Raw genomic sequence first — 22699 nt, 5'->3', positions numbered from 1 at the left:
TTACCTTTTATGTTTGACTTATTTATTGGTTTTATACTTCAGTAGGTAGCATATAGTTTGGTCTTCAAAACTTTTTTCCCATTCTGCAAATATCAGCCTTTCAAAAGGGTTGCTGTGAGACAATTAACTTTAATATAATTATTGATGTTTCTGTTTAAACCTACCATCTTGCTATTTTTTTTTTATTTGTCCCAACTCTTCCTGTTATACAATGTCTAGAAATTGTTGTTTCATATATTTTGCTCATTTTTTGAGTTAAGATGGGATGGTAAATCCAATGACTGTTACTCCGTCATTGTTAGAAGTAGAAGTCCTTCAAGTTTTGTGTTTATCATAAGATTTGTTGTTCTTTATTTTATGGACATTAGCCATGTCATTTATATGTGTCAAATGTTTTTCCAGTTTACCACTAGCCTTTTCATTTTATTTATGATGTATTTTTCATAAAGAGGTTTTTAACTTTGATGTTATCAAATTTTTATTTTTTTCCTTTGGGTTTTTATGTCACGCTTATAAATACCTGCCCTATATTTTCTTCTCAATCATTGTGTTTTAAAAGAAGAAAAATAACTCCTCAGTATGATTGAGTTTTATTTTTAACATCAAGTTTATGAATTATAAAAGCAATACATGCACATGGTAAAAACATCAAGTAGAACAGACGGCTATAGATGAGAAGTTCCTTTCCTCTTCTCCCCACCATCCCTGCTTGTCAACTTCCTCTTGCCGGGGTAAGTGTTAGCAGTTTCTTGTACATATCCTTCCATAGATTTTCCAGATACATACACATGCACATATACCCTTTTGTACACAAACTGGATACACACACAGAGTTCTGCAATTTTGCATTTAACATTGTATCTTTGAGTTCTTAATGTGACTGAGTTTTATCAGATGTTTCCCAGACTGACAAAGGAATTAGGGCAGTCAGAGAACATGGTAGGGCAAGTGCATGGGAAAAGACATACTCATTTCTGTAAAGGCAACACTTAGCACAAAACATGGCACATAATAAATGGTCAATAAATATGTGTTAAATAACTAGGGAAAGGGAAAGAAGAACTTGAGAAAACTGAAGACAAACTGCGATCTTGACCATTTTTCTCAGGACAGACCCATTCTCCTTACTGAACATTACCATTTCCCAGAGTGGCAGGGAATAATTCAAGATGATGGATGAAGACATGGAGCAGCTGGGCTCTTCTACAACCTCTCACCTGCAATAACTTTCCCCATGTGTCTCTTCTTCCACTAGATTCACTGCCTCCAGCACACACATTTAGTTCAAATGCATAGTTCACACTGAGCACACAGCAAGAAAATCTAGGAGCTCAAAGACTATTCGGGCCGGGCGCGGTGGCTCATGCCTGTAATCCTAGCACTCTGGGAGGCCCAGTCGGGTGGATCGCTCCAGGTCAGGAGTTCAAGCCCAGCCTGAGCAAGAGAGCAAGACCCCGTCTCTACTAAAAATAGAAAGAAATTATCTGGCCAACTAAAATTATATATAGAAAAAAAATTAGGTGGGCATGGTGGCGCATGCCTGTAGTCCCAGCTACTCGGGAGGCTGAGGCAGGATAGATTAAGCCCAGGAGTTTGAGGTTGCTGTGAGCTAGGCTGACGCCACGGCACTCACTCTAGCCTGGGCAACAAAGCGAGACTCTGTCTCAAAAAAAAAAAAAAGAAAAGAAAAAGAAAAAGACTATTCAGCTGAGTTATACTACAGATACACACTCATACAAACAGCTACACTTAATTGGTGACTAATGTGGAGTAGGCCATGTTGGGAAATAGCCTTACAAGGTCAATGTCACTTTATCCCCATTTTATAGATGAGAAAATTGAGGTTCCAGGAATCCAAGTGACTTATTCAGGGCCACACAGCTAGTTATATTAGTAGTTTCCAAAGACAACTCTACAGTTTAATAAGGTAACCATACTTTCTGTTAATACCATATCACATTCACTTCTGTTTCACTGACTTTGTGCTATTTACCTTCCCTTTCTCCACTTGCTCCATATGATGTTTTGTTGGAAGCTAGGCAGAGATAGAAACTGGGAGTTCTGTAGGATCCACGCTAGGCTATGCAAGGTGCTATCTGGGATGATGACTGAATCAGTCTTAGGAGCCCATGAACAAATAAAAACACACTGGGAAGTTATTAAAAGTTCAGAAAGGGGGCTGAGACTGGGAACTGGAGAGCACCCACAGGAGCCTAGGATTATGGATATTGTGGCAGCTCAAAAAATTCTAATGCATACATTTCTCGCTCCCTAGGCTCTTTTGGTGAGCTGCTCACAAACACAGCCCTGTTGTTCTGCATTCTTAAAGCCACTGACCACCATGTCTTTACCTGTATCAATCCTATTCATTCTTCATCATCTCACCTCCTCTATGAAGGTTTTACCTATTAGTCCGGCTTATTCTTCTCTCTTTTGTGAATTAAAAGTTTATTTAAAATCAGCACCATAAGATATAACATGTATTTGTATACTCTCTTATCCTTTAATCACTTCAAGTATCTTGTTTCTTTATGTGTACTCATGTGTGTTTTTTCTATTGTTTCCCTGCATGCTCTGGGTGTTGGGAGACCTGTCTGGACTCCAGTCTCAACTCGACCCCTAATGAGCTATGTGACCTGGAGCTAGTCCCAACCTCTCTGAGCCTCATCTTCCCATCTTAGGGTTCTTATAAAAGCATAGTAAACATTGTAACACAATAGATGAGTGTAAGGTATTATTGCTGAAGACATTTGAACTAAGGTGCTTCTGTCTTTTACATCCTACTTAGTGGATGGTTCTACATAAGAAATAGCAATCACTGCTGCTTGTTTCACACTAGTATCCTCAGCAAAGGTTAATAGTTTGGAAAAATAATACTGCACAACTGTTAAAGATGGTGCCAGATGGAGGGGTTCTATATGCAGTCAATTCAAGGGATCTCCTTGGAAACTACCAGGTGATTCCAGGCTTGCTCATTTTTAAAGCTTCCATCTTTCTACATGTATCTTCACGTAAATGATCCGTGTCAATGCTGTGAAAAGGAAAAACAATCTTGTGTTAAGTCAAGCCAAGAGATGCCTGTAGCAGCTTTCCTATTCTCAAGGTTAAGATTCCCCATTCACACTTGGTCCATGGCACCACTCAGTTATTCCATCCACTCTGTTATCTACCTCCTCTCCCAGCCTTAGCTCCTTTCCTTGAGTCTCAAAAGATAAAATGCTTAATTTCCTCTTGGACTCTCACTCCTGCTCCCCATGCTTTATCCAAGGCCCTGTTCCATTAGCCCATCTGTTCCCACTCCTGTAGCTGCAACCTCTTCCTTTCTGTGGGCTCCTTTCTCTCCTTGTTTTATCTGTCTCAAAACAAGGCAAAAAAGAAAAATAACAACTCCCTACTTCCTCCAGACCCACAAGTCCCTCCAGCTACAGCCTTACATCTCTTCTCCTTTTCACAGACTTCTTGAAAAAATCATCTCTGCTCTCTTCTTGCACTTCTTTTTCTTTCATCTCTTCAAGTCACTGCAATATGGTTTTTGGCCCCACCACACTACTAAAATAGCCGTTGACAAAGTAACCTATAATCTTCTAATTGCTAAATCCAATGGACACTTTTCAGTGTTGATCCTATTGGACCTCTCTGCTACATTTGATACTACTGAGTGCTTCTTCCTTGAAATGCATTTTTCTCTTAGCTTCCAGGACACCATTCTCTCCTGGTTTTCTCCATGTGTTTTCCTTTCCATAGCCACCTCTTCCAAATTGGTATTGCCCAGGACTTAATCCCCAGAGGTATTTCTCAGAGGTTTTCCTCTTCTCACTATTCCTAGCAGATTTCATCCAATGTCATGGCTTCAGCTATCATCTCTGTAGATGATCACATACCAGGGCACATTCCTATATCCAACTGCCTACCTACCAGAAAACTTCCTGAGTGGTCTTCCAGGCACTTCAAACTCAGTCTGTGTATCCCCAATTAAAACCAATTTACTATAAAAGAAAGTATAAGCTCTTTCAAGTGTGCAGCTTGAGGTACAGTTTTTAATGGATAGAAGCTAATCTTTATCTAGCAAAGTGAAATGAGTGACCCTGTTAGTTTTGTAATTGTAAGCTATGTGGACATTAAATGCCATAGAAGTGTAATAAGACCTTTAGAATCTTTTGAGTGATTTAGCAAAAGGTGCCTTACCTCTTGATATGTAGAACTCAGTGCCAGGGAGGAGGGAGGTCAACTTACTTAGGAAGCCCAGAGGTCTTCTGGGAGTTAAGAGACCAGTTACTCTCCACCCCGCTTCTTTCCCAACTTAGAATTAGGAACATGTATCAAGATGAGCTAGGGAGTTTTATCCAAGGCCTAGTGCTTGGGAAAGGCACAAAGATCCCTTACATAAAATTACCTTGAAGAAATAGGAAGGCTTAATTGGTGTCCCTGGTTCAACTCAAGGGCCTAAATCTTCGTGGGCAAGGGCAGGCTTCAGAACATATATACCCATGGCTGATTAAAGGTGCTCCTCTAGACCCAGCCACCCTGACACATATGGTACGTTACAGAGCAACAGCTGCATATTTGGGTGTAGACTAAGGTATCTGTAACCTCAAAGCCCGAGTATAATGACACTGCAGGGCTGGCAGAGTTCTGCACTAAGCTTCTGTCGGACAGTGTAGTATCAGTTCTCAAGATCAAGCGATGTGGCAGCAAGAAACAGCAGCAGCAGCAGCAGCAGACTGATTCTCCATCTAGCTTTAGAAGCAAAAATGGGCCCCATCTTTGGGGCCAGTTTTGGAAAGATGGGGTGAGGAGAGGCCTCGAAATGTACCACTACTGGAGCATGTGAGAGAAAGAGAGAGATGACTGAATTTGCACTGAGAATTCTGCTAACAGGTCTTACTCATCACACATGGTATACTAGGTACTGACTACCTCCTATCCTTGTGTCTTGACACACTCTGCTTTGTACTTTATGCTCCAACAATATCAAACTTCCTAGAGATTCCTCATCCCCATCCGCATCAGGTACCACGAACCATGCTGTTTATTGCATGGGTACCTTTGCTCATGCTATCTCATAAGTCTGGACTACACTTCTCCATCCTTACCACTATTTCCCCTGGCTATAGTCCTAAGACTAAACTCAGGTGGCCCTTCTTCCAAGAAGCTTCCCCTGACCTTCTTGGGCTGGGTTAGTTGTATCCGCCATGGCTCTCTTAATACCTCATGATTATATCATTGCATTAATCAGTTTATGTGCCTGTCTCTACCACTAAGCCCACTGGCCCTTGAGAGCACAGATCATGTCTCTTATCTTATTCATTCTTATTTCCCTAGCACCCTGCAAATTTGCCTGGCACATAAGAGGTATTCAGCAAGTAATTGCAGAATGAATGAAGGTGAGCTTTGTCACTCTGAGGCCAGAATCTCTTCTTTTCTCTTGGCCTTCTGAGTGTATAAACACCTTGTCTTAATTGAGCATATCATTTACTGTCTCCTTGCCTTGCCCCTCAGACACTCTAAATTACTAACTAGTCTCCTATATGTACTTACTATATGCAAGGCACTGTGCCATGAAGTTTACAGGGGGAAATACAGTGAGAAATAAGATACAGACCCTGCACTCAAGCAGCTCTTAGAAAATAACCTTCTTCCTGCCTTTCCAATTTCCAAAGATGACCATCCTTCTAGGAGGCTCTCCTGGATTTATTCCTTTCCAGCCTACCATACTAAATGATCCATGATCTCACCTTACTTGGGTAAGTATGTACTTATATTGATTTCAGTTTTGTCTTATGTGCATTCTAACATTCAAAATTTATTTGAGGCCAGCAAATTGTGTCTACTCTGTGTGTGTGTGTGTCTCCTTTATTTTGTATTCAGAGCTATTACTGAACACTACTATCAACTTGTTGATTGACAACTTACAGGGGTTTGAAGGTTGGACTGAAAACACAATAAAAGCATTCTGGTTAAAAGACAAAGCTCAAGGCCAGGCACAGTGACTCATGCCTGTAATCCCAGCACTTGGGGAGGCCGAGGATCACTTGAGCCCAGGAGTTCAAGACCAGCCTGGGCAACATAGTGAGACCCTGTTTCTACAAAAAATAAGAAAAATTAGCCAGGCATGGTTACACCTTCCTGTAGTCCCAACTACTTGGGAGGCTGAGGAAGGAGGATCACTTGAGGCCAGGAGTTCAAGGATGCAGTGAGTTATGACAGCACCACTGCATTCCAGCCTGGGTGGCAGAGCAAGATCCTGTCACAAACAAACAACCAAGACAAAGCTTAAGAGAAACAGGAAATGGTGCAACAATTTACAATTAAAAAACAAATATGGGGCTGCGCTCATGCCTGTAATCCTAACACCCTGGGAGGCCAACACGGGAGGATCACTTGAGGTCAGGAATTCAAGACCAGCCTGAGCAAGAGTGAGACCCTGTCTCGACTAAAAATAGAAAAAATTAGCCGGGCGTGGTGGTGCGCACCTGTAGTCCCAGCTACTCGGTTTGAGTTTGAGGTTGCTGTGAGCTAGGCTGATGCCATGGCACTCTAACCTGGGCAACAGAGCAAAACTCTGTCTCAAAAAACAAAAACAAACAAACAAACAACAACAAAAAAAAACTCCTAGAATCCCCCAAATATTGGCATGCCATCACTAACAAAATAATTTCTTCTTGCTGCTATTTAGGACCTTTACTGCAGCATACACACTGTGGAGTGCTACCATGTTAAATTACTCTACATTTAAAGAAACATTAAAGTTGATTGTTGAGCTTATTTCAACCTGTTCATAATAAACATTTCATCCACATATGTCTGCAAAAGACACCATGGAGATCCCTAATCCTTGAGGCTTATCATATTGTGAATAATTCCCTCCACTTAGGCAACAATCACCACACTCTTGAGCCTTTGAAACTAAAAGACTTCACTTTGCTAGTAGAGAACCAGCTTCTGTTTTAGCCAGACTTGTAATCAAGCCATAATGTTGTTTTCATTTATGCTTCAATCCATCAAATTGGCTTTGGATGTGGAATTTTTGCACTCGACCTTTATTTTCCATTATGTGTTCCAATTCTGAATGCCAGAAACAAATGGTCATTTGGCCACTGGTTAGCTGCCAACACAGCATGGCTGTATTCTAATTAAGAATTACTTTGTGTGTCATGCCAGCCTGCTGAGCTGGCAGATGGACACTGACCAGAAAGGGTCAAAACCTCCACCCTCTGTAATTGCACCATTATAGCTTCATCCCCTTGAGTCTTGAAGACTCTCAAAATGTACAAATTAAGCTCTCTAGCAGGTATTAGAAGTGGAAACAGAAAAAGCCTAACATTTATGGAGTACCTCCTATGTGCCAAGGATTCTATAGGTACGTTTATAATTGCTATCTCAATTCAATCCCTATGTTAACCCCAGGTAGGCAGGTACTAGCATTATCCCCATTTTACGGACTGAGGTTAAATAAGCATGGTCATGAAGCTACTAGATGCTAGACCTAGGATTTGAACCAGACCTAGCAAAATCTAGATCCTATGCTATTTTTCCTATACCACATTTTTTCGCTTGGCTGTGAGATACAGAGCTGCCCGTTCTCTGCCTCTCTCCCGGCTCCTGTGTCCAAGGAAAACAGACCTATTGGTAATTTCACTTACTTTACTAGTAAGGTAAAGTAGGTTTGGCCTGCCCTCTGTTTTTCTTCTCTTTCCTCACTGCAATGGCCTATGACCAAACCCAGCATTCCTGTCCTGACCCTTCTCCTCCCACTTCGCCTACCGCAGTGACTTACTAGAACGTCTGTAGTTTACATATTGGGTGAATCAGTGCATCACATAGCATTTGCACTCCAAAATCCCTGAGGTCATTTCCACTTAAGTCCAGCAATGTCAGGTTCTCGTTTCTGTTGAGGACAGAGGCGAGGGCTCCACAGCATGCATCTGTGAGATGACATTCTGCTAACCTGTGAGCGATTGAAGATTCAAGAAAGAAATCAGTTTTATCCCAAGTTCTTCAGTGACCCTCCCTTTCAAATCCAGCCTAGAAAAAAAAGCTAGGCAGACAAAGGGTCCCTGTACACTTACCACAACGTCTGCAGTTTACAGCAGGGGTGCTTCAGCCCTTCACACAGCACCTGCATGCCCTCATCCCCTAAGGCATTGTCACTGAGGTCAAGGACTCTCAAGTGTTCATTGGTGTAGAGTGCATTGCACAAATCCTGACAACATGCCCCAGTCAGGTGACAGGTCCATAATCTGTCAGGAAGTAAGGTAGAGAAGGCTGGCATCATTTCATCTGCACCGGGTCACTTTAAGAATTGTGTTTGCCTTTAGAGAAACACATTAGAAAATCAGAGTGTCAAGTAAAAAAATCCCTTGGCCAGGGCCAGGCAGAGATTGTGGAGAAAGGATGATTTATTCCCCCTAAATTATTTGGTTCTTCATTTATTGCTTCCTTGGAGATTCAATCACCAGGCCAAAAAATACTCATTTAATTTGGGGAGTTGCTGAAACATCAGGAAACTCTGCCTGTGGCTATAGTCCAAGATACTTACGCCAGATCCTTTAACTGACAGTCAGGCTGTTTTAATCCTTCGCACAGCAATTTCAGCCCCAAATCTTCAATTTTGTTATTAATTAGAAGCAGCCTTGTCAGGCTCCGGGTGGAGCTCAGGACTTGGGCAAGGGGCTCACAACAAGCTGCAGAGAGGGAACATTCGGAAAGCCTAGATGGATGGGGACACCAAGGTGGCTGTTAACTATGGCAGCAGAGAGTCCCATTGACCCTCAAATGCCAAGGCCCATGAGAAGGACAAGCAATCACTTACACAAGATTCTCAATTATACCCTTTGCATGCTGCAGACCTTCGCAGAGATGCCGTACTCCTGTGTCCCCCAGGGCATTGGCAAACACAAAGAGCTCTTTTAGAGTCTGACTCATTTGCAAGAAAGAAGAGAGCTCCACACAGCTAGCATCGGTAAGGTAACATGTGCTCAAGCTATCCAGAGAAAAAGAAAAGAAAAATCAGCCACTGCCATCATTTTGGCTTCCTGGAAATGTTCTGCCCACTTAGCTAAGTCCAAGCCATTCTTTAAGTTCCAGCTCCTGCCGCCCGCCGCCCACCCCCCCCCCCTGCCTCCTTCACAGAACCTCCTCCTGAGGTCTCCAGCCCACAGTCACCTCCACCTCTTCCCTGGGTTCATCTGGCATTTCTAAATGATTCCACAGTATTTGGTACCTATCTGTGTGTCCTTAAGGGTAGCCCTGTCACTTGTAAAACTTCTGATAACTCTACTCACATCCAGCCCAGTACTGGGTATATAGTAGGTATTCTTTATATAGTTAATATTTAATTAGCATCATTCCTATAAACACACAGAGCTGTGGTATACTGGAAAGAATATGAGACTTGGAGACAGATTTTGGAGTCACATCCTGACTTTTTAGCAATCTGACTTCGGACAAGTCACTTTTCCCCTGATCCTAGTTTTCTCATCTGTACAATGGGGATAATAAATCCCACCTTACATGGTTATTATAAGGAATGAATAAAGTGAGATAATTTTTGTCAAGCACCAAGCACAGAGCAGCCACTCAACAAGTTCCAACAGTCATATGACAGCTCCAGATAGTTCTAAGAAACTTACTCTAGTTTCTCCACTTTACAGTTGGAGTGTCTGAGACCTTCACAAAGATACTTCACCCCTCTGTCCCCCAGGGGATTTTCACTCAGGTCCAGCTCAGTGAGGTGTGGGTTGCAAATGAGAACAGAGGCAAGATACTTGCAAACAGCCTCTGAGCTTTCCGGGAGAAGGCTAGCACACAACCTGGAGGGAACAATGTACAGAGACAGAATTGGCACTTTTTAGTGTAGTAGTCATTCCCTATCCACAATATCGCATAAGCAGAGAAAATAAAGACCCACAGACACAAAGACCCCCAATCTTGAGCATGTCACAGCCCCTTATCCCCCATGGCAAGAATTTGTGCAATGCCTCTAAAACAATGTGTCACACAGTGGAAACGCAATAAATGTTGACTGCCTGAAAAAAGAAAAAGGTTGGTAGGAAATATTAAGATGATATAATCTCATTTTAAATCCTTATGTGAATTTAGCACTCTATCTCATATCTTCTTTCAAATCCCAGGGGGAAAATTCTATAATCATCCTTCATAAATTTTACAGCCAAATGGTCTTTTTCTCTTATCTAAATGTCATTTGATTAATTTGCCATCCTTAAGACACCCATCCTATCACTACCATCCATATAATATTCTTTCTTTGGCACAAAGTGTGTTTTTTTATGACCTCCCTGTCTTCTCAGTCTTTTGTTTCTCCATATTAAGCGGTTCAATTCCCTGAACCATTTCTCTTTAACTTTTTCTTCCATCACTTTCAAGAATTTCTAGATATACACTACGATCTTTGAATCTTTAATTTTTTCTTGACTTACCAGGCTCTAAATTCAGTCTTGAAGACAGCTCATAACGAGAGGTATTTATATCTCCCCAATTTAGAAATTTTAAATAGAGGCACATTGCATAAAATGAGTTTTCAAAGTGGATTTTTAAAAGCTTTAATGCTAAAGAGATTTTGCTTTAAAAAATCCCACACATATATTGTGATGGTTAATTTCATGTGTCAATTTGGCTAGGCCATGGTACCCAGGTATTTTGTCAAACATTATTCTAGATGTTTCTGTGAAGGTACTTTTTAGATGAAATTAACATTTTAATCAGTAAACTTTCGGTAAAGTAGATTACCCTCTATAACATGGGTGGGCTTCATCCAATCAGTTGAAAGTCTTAATGAAAAAGACTGACTTCCTCAGAAGAAAAGGGAATTCTGCCAGCAGACAGCTTTCAGACATGAACCACAACATCGGCTCTTTCCTGTGTTTCTAGTCTGCCAGCCTGACCTGCAGATTTTGGACTTGCCAGCCTCCATAACTGCATGAGCCAATTTTTTAAAAAATAAATCTGTCTTTAAAAAATAAATCTGTCTCTCTGTCTCTGTTTTTCTCTCTGTCTTTATACACACACACACACACACACACACACACACACACACACACACATCCTATTGGTTCTGTTTCTCTGAAGAACCCTAATATATATATGAGGACAATTTTTGATTAAAGTGATTATTATGGACTTAAAGTCAGACACATCTGGGTTTTGAATTATGCCTCTGCCATCTTCCCTAGCTTAATGACACTGGGCCTCCATTTTCTCATCTGCTAAAATGGGGATAATAATCTGGACCTCTCATAGCTGTTGTGCAGATTAAAAGAAATCTTGGATACAAAGCATTCAGCACAATGCTTAGGACAAACTAATTGCTCAATAGATGTGAGCTATTATCGTTGATGATATTGTCACATAAAATGAAAATTCTCTTCATAAGCTTGTTACATAGGAACAATTTTAGTAACTGCCACTTTCATTCTTCCTTTCCATGACTCCTTGACTATGTTTTGATCACATGGCATCCATCTTGAGTTGCATATTTTTCAAATATTCTTACAGAATGGAAACTAACATTTACAACTTACTTGAGCTTCTGTAATTTGCAATTTGGATCTTTCAGGCCTTCACAGAGCAATTTCAAAGCTGAAGCTTCCAGTTTTGTTTCACTAAATTCCAGCTCAGTGAGCCACTGATTGGTGCTAAGAACAGCTGCTAGAGCACCACAAGAAGCAGGAGAGATAAGGCACCGGTACAACCTTTAGAGAACAGAAGAATAACCTCATTACCTTATCCATGCTCTCTCCCCACAGAAATAGAAATTGACCAATAAATGATATGAATACAAACAACAAATTAACCTGCTATCAGTTACCTCAATGTCTGTAATATACAGTTGGGCTGTTTTAATCCTTCACACAGAAGCTTCATTCCTGAATCTTCCAGGGTATTTTTTACAAACTCCAAATCTGTCAGATACTGGTTGGTTTCAAATACTGAAGAGAGGTCTCTACCACAAGAAGCTGTGAGGTGACAGAAAATCAGTCTGTGTGGAGAAAAACATGTTTCAGAAAAAAAAAAATAAGGCTCTCTTTAAAGGTACTTGTTTGCACCTTACTGGTGTAATAAATTATTTCAGTTCATTCAACAATTAATTAATTGGGTGCCTACCACTGTACTACATGCTGAAAACACAGAGATAATTAAGACACAGACAATTCTCTCAAGGGGTGCCCAGTTAATGGGGGGAAAAGATTAGAAAATCATGGGTCATAATATGGTGTGAGGAATACTGCAAGAGGTATGCACAAGGTATGATGAGGACACAGAAAGGTTGCCCAATTCAGCCTAGGTGGGGTTTAGAAGATCAAAAAATACTTAGAAGAGGAAGAAATGCTTGAGCGTTGTCATGAAAGGGGAACAGAAAATGAACAGAAGTTAGGTGGATGTGGGAGTGGAGAGAGCAGGAGGGGCTCAGGGACAATCCACGCACGGAGCAGCCTGTGCAAGGGCCAGGAGGCAAGAGAGAAGATGCTTCATTTGAGAAACTGCAAATTATTTGTTATGGCCTATTTTAAATGACTGGAAGGATATACACCAAACCACTAACATTGGTTATCTCCCAGGTTGGGGAAGGGGGAAATTATAAAAAGACATGTACTTTCCAAGTACATAAAAAATATTAACAATGAGCAGACATTACTGGGGAAACAATGTATTTTTTAAAAAATTTTGAAAAACATAAATGCTTATTACAAAAATCTTTGCAATAGAGAAAAATATAAAGAATAAAGACTTTTTAAAGTATTGTATTCCTACCACCCAAAGATAATCACAGTTAAAATGTTGGTATATAATTTTCCAGATGTTAATACATGTGTACATAAAGTTATATGCTCTTTATAACAAATGAAATCAGAGAAAGATGTATTTTAAAAAGTTAAAAACTTTTTCTTAATCTCCCGTTCAACCCCACCTCCCAGAGATAACGAATGTTAATAGTCTGGTGTACATCCTCCTCCACTCTGTTCTCCAAGATTATAGAAACATATGCAGACATACATATATGATTTTTTGTAAATTTTACAAAAATGGAATAATAGAAAGCATTACTTTTTTAACTTTACATGCGCTTACGTCATTCCGTCCTAATCAGAGACCCACAGGTAAAAACTGAGATTCAGTTATAGTACAAGGTTATATAATAAGTGGCAAAGTAGGACTTAACCTGAGATCTTTCTGGTCTATCTTGTTGGTTTCAGAAAGTCACGGGAGGTTTTAAAAAACATACTCAGACTCTTCTGATGACAGAGTAGCGCAGAAGGCAGACCTGATGTCAAATGGCTGTCGTGGTGGGGGGAAATATCAGGGTAAAGTGGACTAGGATTGGGAGGGTGTAGGTAGACAGACTCGAGACGGGGGGGGGGGGGGGGGGGGCAGATTTATACCCATTTAGAGTGACTGGATTGGTCAGCCCCAAGCCAATAGGATATGGGGCTCCACCCCTGGCTCCACCCTCTTCCTCCAGGGATTTCCCAAAGCCACTGAAGAGTTGGTTGCTATTTCCTGTTCTAGAACATTCTGTGCCTAGGAGAGGACTCCCCTGACATGGGACAAACCATTATGGTGGGGAGGGACTTTTTTGACTTGATTATAAGTGCTTCATTTTCTTGGCTCTAAGTCTTTTCTGACCACTGTTGTTTCTCCCCACCTTCGAGGGCTTTCAGCCATCTGGTGGGTTCCCTTACATCCCGTGGAGGGGCAGGGGACCTCCTCGCCCGCTCCCTCCCACCCCCGCGGTCTCTGCAAATTGGAACAGTCCAACAGTAAAAACCTGCGGCGTTGGCCCCGGGCCCTCCTTTTCCTGGAGCCCTGGGAAGGAGAGAGGCTCCGTCCTCGCTGGACCTGGCGGGCGGGCTTGCTCGCCATCTACTGTCTCGGGCCCTGGCTGAACAGGTCAGTCAGAGCGGGAACGTGCCCTAAGGCCAAACGAGCCCCCAAGCGGGACATGAGGAGGGTGTGGTCGGAGGGGAAGGGGGAGGCGGAGGAAGGGGCTGGCAAGGAGATGAGGGGACACTGAAGGGCAGATGAAGGGATAAGGGAGAGGGCCGGGTACTGCTGGTTGACCAGGGGGGTCATTATGAGGGTCCCATCCAAGGGGGGAGGGGGAGGGGAAGAGGGAGGGGGGTGGTAGGCAGAGACTAAATAGAAGGGGCGGGGCCAAGGAGAGGGGTGGGGCTGAGGGAGAGGGGCGGGGCTGAGGGGAGGGGAGGATACTACAGGTTGATCCGTCCTCACAGCGCCAGCGAAACCGCTAAGGCCCTACTCCATCATGGCCTTGAAACCCGACAACCCCTGCGGTGGGTTCCGGCATGCCAGGGTGGTGGCCTTCGTCAACGAGAAGATGGCCAACCACGAGAAAGGCCCTGAGTTCTACCTCAAGAATATGTCCCTGTCCTGGGAGGAGGTGGAAGACAAGCTCAAGGACATCCTGGAGGACGAAGAGATGTCCAGCCAGGCCAAGGAGGCCTGTACCTGGGGCGGCCTGGCCCTAGGCATGCGCTTCGCCTGCAGGCAGGAGCAGGAACAAGGGCACAGGGTGCAGAGCTTGCATGACAGCTCCAAACTGCACAGGTCGACCGCGGAGGCCTTGGCCTCAGACCTGACGGATCTCACGGTGCAGCAGGAGATGGAGCAGAAGGATTCGGCCTTACGGCTGCAGACGGCTCAGGCCAACCTCGCCGAGGTGCTGAAAGAGCAGGGCGTGCTGAGATGGAAGCTCCTTCAGGCCGTAAGATTACCTGACTGATCCTCAACCAGTTCCCCTGCCCCACTCCCCTCCCCTCCCTTCCCCGAGAACACGTCTCAGCCCTGCACATTTCTCTCCAGGAGCTGAGCTATCACGAACAGGTAAAAGCCCGACAGGCTGGAACAGACGGAGCACGTAAGGAGGAAGAGGCAGCGATGACGGTTGCTGCAGGTGCTGCTGAAGGAGGAAGAGGAGAGCAGAGGGGTGCCGAGGCAGGGGCTACCTTCACAGAGGCTGCACAGGAGCGGGATGGAGGCTCCCTGCAGCTTCTCGGAGATACGGAGAAAAATTACACCTCTGGAGGCCAGAGGGAGGGAAATCTCAGGTCAGCAGAAACAGCCATGTTTTCTTCCTCTGGGATCCAGGAGCCCCAGGCCAACACCTCACTGGAGCCCTTTCCTGTCCAGCTCCCTGCTTCATTCACATACTCATACTCATGGCCTTTGTCCCCCTTCTCAGCTGGACCCAGTCTATCCCCACCAGTAGCAATGGTCACAGCACCACATCCCCTTCAGATGCCTCCCTATTGGGGGGCCTGTGATACTAGCCTGTGGTCTGGTGTGGCATACCAGGGAATAGACCCTCAAGAACTCCAAAGAGACAGGAGAGACTATGAACCCCATCACCAGAGAACTCCAGTATTTCGCAGGCCCGGAGACTGGGATTGCCCTTGGTGTAAAGCCGTGAATTTTTCATGGAGGGAAATTTGCTTCCGCTGTGGGAGGGCAATCTGGCTGCAAAGCCCTCAGTGAATTCAGAAATGTGAAATAGAAGGGAAATATATCGCAACGGGAAATCAATTTTCTGGGGGTGGGGGCTGGGTGGACTGGGGGAAAGGGGGTGGGTGGAATGATGGGGCAAGGGGTTGGGAGGGAGGTGGGGAGTGTGGAGATGGTTGGGGGGGGACATGTTTTGATGATGCCCTTTGTATTCCAGAGCATTAGCATTCAACACCCTAGAACTGCTGCTGCTTCTGTTTGTGTGTGTGTGTGTGTGTGTGTGTGTGTGTGTCTCCCCACCCTAGTGTCTGGTGGACCTAGGCACCCCATCCTCTCCCCTACCTAGGCCTTAGATGATTGGAACAGGAGTGGACATTTGACCCATCCTGAGCCCAACAGACTTTATCATTAGAGAATCTGAACAGAGGCAGATTCTAGTCAGGATGGTGTTGGACAATGAAGCAATGGGTCACTTGGAGTTGGGGCCAGGGTCAGAGCCATGGATGCCAATGCCACAGCTGAGGCCTGGCCCTGGCTGTGGAGGAACAGAACTGGATGCTTCACAGAGGCAAGTGTCTTTTAGAGGAGTCCGTTATGAGGTTCCAGGGAGCAGACAGGCACAGAGGAGTTCATCCTGTGACTCCAAAGCAATGGAGAGAGTGGTGGTGCCCAGCCACTTTTTACTTCCTGCAGTTGTGCTACCTGAAGATCCACTTCACACAGATCCCCTTTTCTTTAAGCTAACTTGAGTGGGTTCCTGTTCTGGGCAACCCGATTATTTCCAAGTCAGAAACTGGTACCAGAAGAGCAATTTCAAACAAAAGACCATAAAGAAAATGTTGGAACTGACTAGGGAGTTGCATCAGGGTGTGGCGAGTAGAGGGGATTCTGGCCTCCCAAGAGTTTCCAGGAGTGAACTGGATAGGAAGCTCCTTTGTGTTCTGAGGGAGTTATATCACGAGAAACAATCAAAACAGGCCCGGGGTTAACCTCAGGTTCATGCTGACTCAAATCAACACGGCAGAGATTTGCCACCCCTAAGAGAATCCCTCAGGTCTGCGTACAGAGGATGCCAGCACTAGCTGCAGGCGAGGACGGCTGTGACTGTGCAGCCCGATGACAGAATCCACCGCAGTTTCCAGTGGGCAGAACCTGGGACAGCCTGATCTGAACAGGGAACTCGTGCCACTGCCTAGGAGGTCAGTCAGCAACTGATAGTGCCCCAGAGGGTTTCCTGGTCTCGACCACGGGCCAAAGTGTGGTACCACCTTGAGAGATTCTCTCCCCCTACCTATCGCCATGATAAATGTGGGAGGGAAATCTGGCTACAAAGCTCTCAGTGAATTCAGCATTGTGAACTACAACAGAAATGCATCCCATGGGGAAGTCAACTTCCAGAAGGAGCGATGAGGGAGGAGAGGATGGGAGTGGGTAGGGTAAGGGGTGGGTGAGAGGTTGGTCTGCTTCTTTCCCTCAAATAACTATGAGCTGTGTTGACAGGGACTAAATGTGTGGTTTAGCCCACAGGTGGAAGAATGGGGAGAGGTTACAGCTGGACCAGACTGAGTCACAACTGGAAGAGCCCTGGACATTGCCCCATGGACCTACAGACTGAGACGCTGTCTTGACCCTCGGACATCTCTGCAGCAACTAGATGTGACTTTGGGTTGTCTCCTGGTGGGTAGGGTGTAGACAATCATCATCAGGATTGGGGGCCAGATCCCAAGCCTGCACTTTTCAGAAGTGTCTGAGCTTGTTTATATCTCTCTAGGACAGAGTTTCCTAACCTCAGCACTCTTGACATTTGAAATTGGATAATTCTTTGTTGCAGGAGGCTGCCCTGTGCATTGCAGGATAGTTAGCAGAATCTCTGGCCTCTACCCACTAGATGTCAGGAGCACCCACTCCTACACCCTCAGTTGTGACAACCAAAAATGTTTCCAGATACTGCTACATGTCCACTAGAGGTCAAAAATAGTTCCTGGTAGGAATCAGGGAGGCAATGAGGTACTTAGGAACAGTTAGAACAGGGGAATAATCAAAAGAGAAAAAGGTCAGGGAGGCTGAAGGGACCCTCTAAAATAGGAGCTGAAAAGTGGCCATCAGGTCTGGCAGTTTACTTTGGATCTTCAAGTAGATATAGGGGAGTGGCAGGGGCATAGCCAAACTGCAGGACTCAGGAGTGAATGGGAAGTGAGGAAATGAGTCAGTGAGGGAGGCTCTTCTTTAAGGACTCTTAGCTGTGAAAATGAGTGAAGTGGGGTACATGGTTGAGAAAGGGTTCTTTTGAATGTGGGAGAAATTTGAGCCATGGGGAAGATAGTTGAAGAAAGCTTGAAAATGGAAGAACTATGTGAAAGAATGTGGTAGATCCTGCATACTGCATTGGAGGCATAGCCACTGTATTGTTAAATGAAAAAAAAATCATATGACAGGGTCATTTCTTGCTTTTGTAAAACAAAACCCCAAAAGTTCTGTAAATATGTTTATGTTACATATATTTGTGGATTTATGTTTGCTTTATGTTATTTATGTTTCAGTAAACATAGAAAAAGGTCTGAAAAGAGACTTAGCAAACAAGGTTATTATGTAGAGAGGGTAGGCTCAGGGACAGGCAATGGGAGGCAGTGGGGTATGGGGGTATAGAGTGGGATGGGGTACGGGGCAGCTGGGTGGATGCATTTTATTATATGCTTCTGTGTTGTCAAAGTAAAATAATTAAATGTTCACAAAAATACAGAAAATAAAAGGAAGTGAGTTTACTGCTTTGGGTGGGTTGGAAGGATGACCTTTTCCTTTGGGACGGGAGGGAAACACTGATCTATGTGGCAAAGACAGAGGGTAGGGAACAAGGGGGCTCCTTGTGTGTGATGAAGGTCAGGGCAAGGATGGGGGCTTCTTTAGGCACTCTGGGGAGTAACTGGAGGGGGGTGAAGGTGAGGAGTGGAGGGAAATACAAGGATCATCAAGCAGCATGGAGTAGGATAGGATCCAACTGAAAGAAAACTAAGGGGGAGAACAGTGGGTATCTAGGAGGAAAGGGAAGGAGGATAGATCCACGAGTGACACCAGACACAAATCTCTGAGGTGTTGCAACCTGCCATCTATTCATTCCAGCAGAAATAGTGCATGCAAAGGGGCAAAGGCAGGAAGGACAGGCAGAGATCTCTGTCTGACTCCTTCCCCTTCTAGGCTTGTAGCATATCTTTTCATTTGTTGCTCTGCTATGGAGAAGCGGAGCACTGGCTATACTTTGTTTTCAGGTCCGACTAGCTGGGAGTGCAATTTCTAGCAACCCAGTCTTTACCTGCAAATACCTAAGAGTTTAAAGTGATGTTCAACTTACTTCAGGTCTTTGATTTTACAGTATGGATTACGCAGTGCCTGGCAGAGCAAGTGTAGCCGAGACACTGGCAAATCACGCAGCTGAAAGGATCTAAAGGAGTTGAGAAAACAAAAATAATTTAAAACAAGTAAAAGGTTATTTTGGCTTTTGTCACCATGCGAGTACTAATTTACCCCTTCCCAAAACCTTAAGAGGTATTACTCCATTTTGCAGAAAAGGAAATTAAAACACAAAAAGTTAAGTAATTTGCTTAAGGCCACATAGGTAAGTAAAACAGAGCTCATTGCTCAGGTCTGACTCCAAAGCCATGTTACTATGTGCCAAGCACGTAGTAAGCACTCTACATACACAAATTATCTTATCTGGCCCTTATCCCAATGACAGGTATTGTAATCACCATTTTGCAGATGCTCTAAGAGGTCAAGTGACATTCCCAAGCTACCTTTACAATACAACTGGTTCTTGGTTATCAGTACTGATAGAAGAACTAATGATAATAATTGAAAACTAAGAAAGTTCAATAGTAAACCCTCACTTAGCCAAGATGTTTAGGAAAGGAGTATTTTGGGCTCAATTCTTGGTAAGAGCTTAAGCCCTCTGATAAAGGGAATAGGGGTTAGGGGCGAGGACTCTATCTAAGGCTGATTTTCTGGAAACCCAGAATGAGCCAGAAGCCCCTTTTTGTTTCCATCAGTGTTTCAACTCTCTCAAACATATCAGTCCATTATTTTACTTTATAATATACAGCTGGATTGAAGCTGTCATTAATTGGTCAAGACCTTGTAACCAAGGTCTTTCATAATTCTGAATCCATTTAAGCTCTCCTAACCCCTCCCCCTCTAGTTCCAGACACAAACTCTTGCTGCACCTCCCTCCCCCTCCCTGCTTCCATCAGACACACATATCACATGCTTATTTCTGCCTCTATGCTATTGCCCACTAAGGAAATACAACTATAAGAGGTAATACTTGGGTTAGGCCTGGTGCGGTGGCTCAAGCCTGTAACCTCAGCAGTCTGGGAGGCCCAGGTGAGAGGGTTGCTTGAACCCAGGAGTTTGAGGTTATAGTGAGCTATGATCATACCATTGCACTCCAGCCTGGGTGACAGAGCAAGACCCTGTTTCTAAAAATAAATAAATAAATATTTTTTTTTTGAAAAAAGACTTGGTTTAACTCCTTTCTCAAGTAGAACCTTTTGCTCACTCTCCTATCCTCAAGGTCTCCTACTCATCAGCTGGCCCCAGAACTATGGGAGAGGCAAAACTAATTATTGAGAATAGACTTAAGGCATTTTCCAGATAACACAGGTATAAGTTTTCTTTGCTGCTTTAGTCAATAAGTCAATAAAATTGTATTTTATAGTATAGAGTCCATACTATAAAAGTGGTTTACTTAAGCCTCTTTGAACTTTAGCTTTTGACCCTCTGTGAAGTTGCAAGTTCTGGTGGAAAGAGCCCAGGCTTTACAGCAAGATACACAGAGTGTAGCTCTGCCCCTTACTAATGTGAAGCTTTTTGAGGCCTTAGTGATGAAGTATATGTAGAGGAGAGTGACAATCAATCCAATGTTAGGTTTACAATCTTTTCCAGAATGGTCATATACACTAAAACAGCAGAGTCAATGATAATCTTGATGACCTTACATGCCCAAAACACTTTATAATTATAAAACACATCCACTGGGTGACAATGAAGACACACAGTGGCTAGTACAGTGCCTGGTACATAATAGATATTCAATAAATCCTCATTGTACTGATTGACATAAAATATACACAGTTAAGATGCTTGTTTCTCACTTTTATTTCTTTTATTGACAATGCTAGAAATGATCACGTGCCTGAATACACAAAATAAATAAGTAGCCCCATTGTCTGTGAAGCCCAGAAGCTGAAGGAAAAACATGGATATACTCACTCATTAAGTGTCAAGGCTGGTGGTACAAATGCTGAGGCTGGCTCTTCCTCTTCAAATCCAGGCAGGTGCTGACACTTCAAAGACACTGATAGGTGACTGTGACTGCTTTTTACACAGAAGGACATGGCCAGAATGTCCATTTTTGTATAGGTAGGTTGAAGCAGTATAACTGACTGTAAATCATCAATTATCTTTTTTGAATATTCTTCTTCCTGAATCTCATACAAACAGTGAAACAAATCCACTGGCTCAATCTGTAACCTAGAAGATTTATCTTTTATTTCTCTCTCAGTCCATTTTAGTAACTCTTCTCGAAGACCGGGAGAGACTTTTCTTCCAAAAGTAGTTTCCACAGCCTTTCCTTTTCCTTTATGTAAGAGACCAAATAAGAACTGTATCATTAGTGATGAAAAACCTTTTCCATATTGTTGGAATATTTCTTGCCATGTTTTCCCCACTTGATCAAAAAACATCCAGCTATTGTCATTCTTCAGGGCATAGAACACAGCAGTCAAGAACTCTTGGAAACTGAAGTGAAGGAAAGTATAGACATTGACATCTCCTTCAGCTTTTTTCAAAAAGTGATTGAGAAAAGCACAGTTGCTGTCATATACTCCTATCCCATGTCTTCTGAGGTCACTGACTGCAAACAGAACCCGATGGTTCTGCAGTCCTTCTGCAGCCAAAGAGCAAAGGCCCCACAGGCAACTTTGTCCTTTCCACACTGAAATGCCTGTAAGGGTTTTGAGGCACTTGGAAAAGTAGAACAGATATACATCAGTCATGGTCTGAAGTGACCTCAGAAAAGTCCTGTCACCATCTCCTTGTGACTGCAGAACACTGCATATCATCCAGGAGACGATGGGAAGAGAAGACATAATGTCAAGGCCTTCATTTTCTCGCAGACCATAAAAGACTTTCATTGCTACATTAGCACCTGAAAACTGACTCAAGAAATATGCTTTCTTTTCAGCATCTGTAAACCATAAGATCTCTGCCTGGATAGGTTGTTTTAACAGAGAGTGGAGCTTCTTCATGGCTGTAGGCCGGGCAGTTATCAGGAGAGAGGATTCAGGGAACAGTTTCTTCCTCACAAAACTGCACAAGAGGCTCTCTACTGGCTTCCTCTCTTGGGGGTGAGCGCTAAGATCCTCTTCTCGGTCACCCACAGGGTACTGCAGCTCAGGAAATCCATCGAGAATGAACAGAAGCTTCTCTGGATATATAAGAATAATGTCCAAGATTGGTCCATTTATATCTTGAAAGGTGTTAGTGATCAGGTCAGCAGCACTAAGGTTAGCAATATGGCTTATTTCTCTGCAGTTGACGTAGATGAGATAGTCAAATCTGCCTGGGGTAACCATTCCTGCTGCCCAGTCAAACATGAACTTGTGCACCACGGCTGTTTTCCCAATCCCAGCACATCCCTGAAGCACCACAGTTCGGGATGAGCTGGAGCCCTCTTCATCAGGATCAAATACGTGTTCCATCTCAATAAAATGATCTTGTTGAGGAATTCCACATGGTGTCTTTTCTGATATACCATGTTCTTTTACAAGAAGCAATCGTGACTCTATATGCTTGCCATGGTGATAACATTTATCAACTCCTATTTTTAGGTATTTTTCTTTTAGATGTTTTCTGAATACTTCCCGGTAATCTAATGTGGTGACACCAAGAGTTAGTAATCACAGAATCCTAGATAACAATACAAACAACAACTCTAATACCACCACCACCACCATCTCCACTTAGATGTCTCAAAGGCTCCTCAAATTTCACATATCTAAACCTAAGTTCTTGATTTCTACACTCCTCTGCCCCCCAAAACAACCCTCCCCAGGCATTTCATCTCAGTTAAATGGTGCCATCCAGTTGCTCAGAAAAGTGTTAGGAGTCATTCTTCATTTCTTTTTTTCCTTCAATCCTCTATATCTAATCAATTTGCAAGTCCTAT

The 22699-nt window shown here is 43.4% G+C and overlaps 2 protein-coding genes across 3 annotated transcripts in view; one reads left to right on the top strand and one right to left on the bottom strand.

The window, feature by feature from the left end:
* Positions 1-1634: 1634 nt before the first annotated feature.
* Positions 1635-22699, bottom strand: part of LOC123628297 (NACHT, LRR and PYD domains-containing protein 12-like) — a 35959-nt gene continuing 14894 nt past the window's right edge. For both annotated transcript variants that reach the window (XM_045537928.1, XM_045537929.1), the window contains 10 exons: positions 20743-22402; positions 18827-18916; positions 11828-11998; positions 11541-11711; positions 9633-9812; positions 8813-8983; positions 8540-8710; positions 8070-8240; positions 7778-7948; positions 1635-3031 (listed from right to left, as the gene is read on the bottom strand). In XM_045537928.1, coding sequence (XP_045393884.1) covers positions 2950-3031; positions 7778-7948; positions 8070-8240; positions 8540-8710; positions 8813-8983; positions 9633-9812; positions 11541-11711; positions 11828-11998; positions 18827-18916; positions 20743-22402 — 3038 coding nt within the window. In that variant the 3' untranslated portion in view covers positions 1635-2949. The remainder of the gene's footprint in view (positions 3032-7777; positions 7949-8069; positions 8241-8539; positions 8711-8812; positions 8984-9632; positions 9813-11540; positions 11712-11827; positions 11999-18826; positions 18917-20742; positions 22403-22699) is intronic.
* On the top strand, positions 14285-15548 carry TEX13B (testis expressed 13B). Its single transcript, XM_045537930.1, has 2 exons — positions 14285-14743; positions 14878-15548. Exons 1-2 carry the CDS (start codon positions 14285-14287, stop codon positions 15511-15513), a joined length of 1095 nt encoding a protein of 364 aa, XP_045393886.1. The 3' UTR covers positions 15514-15548.

Source organism: Lemur catta, chromosome X (genome assembly GCF_020740605.2).
Source record: "Lemur catta isolate mLemCat1 chromosome X, mLemCat1.pri, whole genome shotgun sequence".
NCBI lineage: Eukaryota > Metazoa > Chordata > Mammalia > Primates > Lemuridae > Lemur > Lemur catta.
The sequence above is the reverse complement of the archived record's forward strand: the minus strand, read 5'-3'. Positions and strand labels throughout refer to the sequence as shown.

Coding starts and splice junctions, on each gene's coding strand:
- TEX13B (XM_045537930.1), top strand. CDS start 14,285: ATGGCCTTGAAACCCGACAACCCCTGCGGTGGGTTCCGGCATGCCAGG. Junction 14,744..14,877: donor GATGGAAGCTCCTTCAGGCC/GTAAGATTACCT, acceptor AAAGCCCGACAG/GCTGGAACAGACGGAGCACG.